Source organism: Elephantulus edwardii, unplaced genomic scaffold (genome assembly GCF_000299155.1).
Source record: "Elephantulus edwardii isolate Elephantulus edwardi_28Jun2011 unplaced genomic scaffold, EleEdw1.0 scaffold00297, whole genome shotgun sequence".
Classification (NCBI taxonomy): domain Eukaryota; kingdom Metazoa; phylum Chordata; class Mammalia; order Macroscelidea; family Macroscelididae; genus Elephantulus; species Elephantulus edwardii.
The window spans coordinates 344,339-349,491 of NW_006400047.1; the positions used below are offsets into that span (position 1 = coordinate 344,339).

At 39.6% G+C, this 5,153-nt stretch overlaps 1 protein-coding gene across 3 annotated transcripts in view; it reads right to left on the reverse strand.

Annotated features, from left to right (window-relative positions):
* Positions 1–5,153, reverse strand: part of KIAA1958 (KIAA1958 ortholog) — a 182,544-nt gene that overhangs the window by 15,059 nt on the left and 162,332 nt on the right. For all 3 annotated transcript variants that reach the window (XM_006900843.1, XM_006900842.1, XM_006900841.1), the window contains one exon: positions 2,606–2,778. In XM_006900843.1, the coding sequence (XP_006900905.1) occupies positions 2,606–2,778 (173 nt within the window). The remainder of the gene's footprint in view (positions 1–2,605; positions 2,779–5,153) is intronic.

Genomic DNA, 5,153 nt, shown 5'->3' on the forward strand with positions numbered 1-5,153 from the left:
GTTACTGTTCTTTGTTCTTTGTCTTTTTGTTTTTTCTTAAGTGATTTAAGTATGTGCTGTGTTGTCTCTTCATTTTCATTGCTGTTAATGGGAAATTTGTTGTCTGTTATTATGTTTTGTTTTCTGTAGATATACGATGACATTTCCCCCTCTCCAATTGCATTTAGATTTTATTTTTTATCATGAATTTTGACCAATTTATTTATGATGAGTGCCAATGACTAACATCTGTGTTGTTTGTTGTTAGGTGCCATCGATTTGAGTACAACTAACAGTGACCCCTTGCACAAAAGATCTGAACTCTGTTTTATCCTGCACCATCCTCACATTTCCTGACACACAAGAGCCCACTGCAGCAGTCACTGTGTCAGTCCACCTTGTTGAGGGTCTTCTCTGCCAACCCTCCATCCTTCAAAGTATCATTTCCCTCAACAAGGACTAGACTCATCCTTACTCATGGTGATTTTTTTCCTTAAATAGCTGGTAATCTCCTCTCTTTATCTCTCTTTAATGAGCACACATTCAATTGGTTTTAAGCCATAAAAAACTCAAGCATCTAAATTTTTGTTAATCTGTAAAAAAACTTGAGCATTTACATTTTTGGTGTTTCCCTTCAGGAACTGTTAGCATATGGCTCTGCCAGGAGCCAGTGGATGCTACTGACCTAGAACTTCTTCAGGTCCCTTGTAGGGTCTTGTGCTTCTTCAACATTTTACAACTCTAATAATATATCAACATTCGCTCTTAGAAGTTTGTCTCAAATATGCTAACTTCTTGTAGTTTCCATTTCAGCTTGCGCTCATGCGCTGGCTTGCCTGTGCACTCTCTCACTCTTTTTCTCTTCCCCATCCCTACCTGTTTGCATGCTTCCCTCTCCTCTTCCAAGTACATCTGGAAGGCCTCTCATGGTATCTAGTGCACTATTCAGCCAGAAGCAGAAACCTGGACTTCCTATTTGATCTTTTATTGACACACTATCTACACTACCCAAACTCTAAAATCTCACTCACCCTTAGAGCTTCAACTATGATCTTCATTTTTCCTCATATTTTAAATCTCACTTTCTCAACTGCTTATTGGATATGCCCACCACATCTATCTGATTTACAGCCTATATATCTCAATTTAAAGACAATAACTTCTGCCTCCACATTATCAAAGATCTTTTACTTCCATTCACTATTTCATGGTTCCAGTTTGAAGAGATCTTAAAAGCCTATTTTACATATAGGGATATTGAGTACCAAGGTCATGAAATAACTTTTTGCTCAGTAACCAAACCAAAACCAAACCCCCTGCAGTGAGGTCAAGTCCAAGTCACAGGGACTCTATAAGACAGAGTAGAACTGTCCTATGGGGTTTCCAAGACTGTAAATCTTTACCGAAGCAGATCACTACGTCTTTTTCCTTGAAGAGTGACTGGCAGTTTCAAATCTGTAACCTTTTCAGTTATAGTTGACCACTCTAACCATTATGCAACCAGACTGTCTCTTCCACTCAGTCCTCTCGATTAATTTCCCTAAAATTGTTTCATTATCTTTCTTTCTCCTCAAACAAATGTAAGTGATTTCACAAGGTTCACAAGATTTAGCTTAGCACTGAAAGGCTGACAAAATTATTTTATCCTCAACTATTCCCATATGTGGAGCTCTGGTGACCTAGTGGTAAGAAACTCAATGGTAAGAGGTGCAGCAATCCCAAAGGCACACGGTTCAAACCCTCCAGCTGTGCCACAGGATGTATTAATCTCCTCTTGTGTCTCTGAAAACCTGCTGGAGGTTCAGCTATAGGTTAGTTCTGACTTGATGGTACAAAATAACAACATAAACAGCATTTCCCAGATACTGCACCAAGGCACTCTGGTGGTCTAGTGATAAAGTTAAGTTGCTAACCCAAAGGCAGATAGTTTGAATCCATCAGCTGCTCCTTGAGGGAAAGATGGGCAATCTCCTCCTGTATGATTTGCAGCCTCTGACAACTTTCTGGAGGATCAGCCATGAGTTGATTCTGATTCTAAAACAACGAAGAACAAACCTCATATATGAAACCCCTGCTGCAGCTGAGCAAGTCTACCATTTCAAATGTTCTTCTCCCTTACATCCTTCAAGGAGCCCTAGTGTGTAACCTAGCAGGCTGTCAACTGAAAGTTCAGCAGAGAGAATCCACCTGCTTCTCCATGGGAGAAAAATGAGGGAGGTGTCTTCCCAGAAAGGTCACATCCTGTGAAAGGCCAGGGTCATTATGAGCTGGAAACAACTTGATGGCAATGAGTTCACATTGCTCAACAGAAGACACTCATGTTTCCTCTCCATTCACTAAAATCCTACTTCTTCCTCAAAATGTGGCTGAAATATTTCTCTAGTTCCATAAAGCTGAAACTAATGCATCTATTTGAAATTGTTAGGCTTTTCTGATCTGAAAATTCCTAGAACATTTATGAAATTCTGCCTGTACCATAATTCTTTTTCTCTCTGTTTTATATCCTTTCAAAGTTTCTCCAGGCAGACAGCCGCAGTTTGGTGTTTCCCGCCATGCCTGGCACAGGGCCTGGCTGGAAGGTGCTCAGGGAAGGTGTCAGAGAGAAGTGAACACAACAGCTCCTTACCTTGGTGATGTCCGCGTGGTCTTTGAGCCCGTTGGTCATGCACCAATATCGCCACACATTCAGGGCGTACCGCGTGGCTTTGGTAGTATTTGGGCTCACTGCACTGGTACACAGATCATTCAAGTCATCATTAATATTAAACACGGGAAATTTGTTGAGCTTAGTAGAATAAGCTAGAAATAAAAACAATAAAGGCCATTAAAGTAATTTGCCATTCCCTTCTTCTGTAGAGAAGTGCATCTTGGATTCATGTTAAATAACAACAAATTCTTAACAAAAGATAAAATTTGTCTCAAGTATACACAACTCAGAAGAAATAAAGTAAGGAAAAATACTGCCACCATGGAATCAATGCAACTTCCTTGAAGTTAGTCCCCAAAATTCTGCCACATGTACTGATTGATGTACTAATGCAGACCTTGTAATACTGGTGGGGGTGGAGAAGGAACACAGAGAACCCTTTATCAGTGTTCTGTCTAAATTGTTTTAGACAATTTAAATCTAAAATTGTGATTTTTTTAATTAGGGAAAAAATATTACGCATACTAATAACGTCAATAATAGGGCAAAAGAAGGAAGAAAAGTTACACATCCTTTCTCTATCTTTTCAACATGAAGAACTATCATTCCTCTGTAATATAGAACCTCAAACGTCTTATGTGTCACCTCGGTCAACCTAGAATCAAATGGTGGTGCATATCTCTTTAATTTTCCTCACAAAGAAAGAAAGAAATCCTGAATCTATTACCAAGCTAGCCAACAACTGGCTTAGAATCAGAATGGAAATTTAAGTGAGAAAAAATATTATGAGAAAGAGGAAAAGAACATTCCAGAAGGCCTGATATATTCTCAGAGGACAAAGGGCAGATTTTAAAAGGCCAAAATGAGTTCAGATGAAAATGAGTTTTCCTCAATGTGACCACTCCAAGTGCTGCTTGCTAAGGAGATAGCCAAGTCCAAACCATTAACTTTTTACACTGTCATCTATTAACACCAGGCCTAATGTATTTACAGTCAATTTGGTCTTGGATACAAAAAGAACTATCAAAGCAGACTAGGTAATTGCCTCCCTCAAAGTTGGTCAGTCTGTATGTTTTTCAATGGTGTTGACCCTTTGTGCACTGGTTGAGGCTAAAAAAAAAGGTAAGATATTTACCAAGGTGACTTGCAAACATGCTTTACTATATCTAACTCACCTCACCTTTTGTTTCTCCCACTGAAGATCCTCCAGCACTCACAGGTACTCAGTGCACATGCCCGTACCAGACCATCTCTAGACTTGGCCCTAGGACAATCCCCAGGATCTAAGTGTCAATCAGATATTGCTCTTTATTCAAGTCTAATTCAAGGCTCCTTTCTACAAAATCCTTCCCCACACTAACTCAACATACTACTCTCTCCCTGTAGTTGTCTCACATTTGTTTCACTATTTTTAATTAGGAATGTGTTCTATTGTGATAGGAAAGTTTTTTAAATAGATACATGCCATGATCTCTGCAATCACTTGCTATGCATCAGAGAGCTGGACAATGATTAGGGATGATAGAAGGAGAATTGATGCCTCTGAGCTGTGGTGCTGGAGAAGAATGTTGAATATACCACGGACTGCTAAGAAAATGAACAGGTTCATCCTGGAGAGGGTGAAGCCAGGCTGCTCCTTGGAGGCAAGGATTCTGAAGCTTCATCTGACATACTTTGGACATGTTTTAAGGAGGGACCAGTTCTTGGAAACAGACATCATGCTTGGGAGGGTAGAGGGACAGGGCAGGAGGGGAAGACCCTCTATGAGGTGGACTGATTCAGTGACTGGGGTAAATGGGGTTGGGTGTGTCAGAGACAGTGAGATTGGCACAGGATGGAGCAGGGTTTAGGCCTGTTGTACACAGGCTCACTATGAGTTATAGGCAACTCGATGAACATAACAACAATATGTTCTTTATAGGCAATGATTGTATTTTCACCTAAGATAGGTATCTTCACCTCTTCATCTAGACAGATACCTTCACAAAACCACAGAGGTGGAAGCAGATTAGGGTTTGGTCCTGGGTGCATTTGACTCCCTGTTCTAGCCACTCCAACAAAGAAGTCAAGTATTACAGGAAAAAGTTCTTAGTAAAGAATGAAATGTAGATTATTAGCCACTGATGCATATGGAAAGTATGTTGTTAGATGGTGCTGAGTCACAATAACAAAGACCTGGAAACAATCTAAGTGCCCATCAACAAATGAATGGACAGAGAAGCTGTGGTATATTCATAAAATAGAATACTACACTGCATTGAAAAACAAGGAATTAATGAAATATTATCCAAAATGGATGACCATGGAGGACATTAAATAGCGGTTGTGGGGGAGAATGAGAAAGATGGAATCAAGTATGTATACTGCATTGAAACAGATGAGAGGGCGAGAAAACTGTTTAAAAGGTATATATGATTAGGTATTATTTTTTTATATTATTATTCAATTTTATTAGTTTTAATGAACATTTACAGGGATTTTGGGTTTTCATTCCTTCATTGCTGCACCATTCTCTCTACCCTCCTCC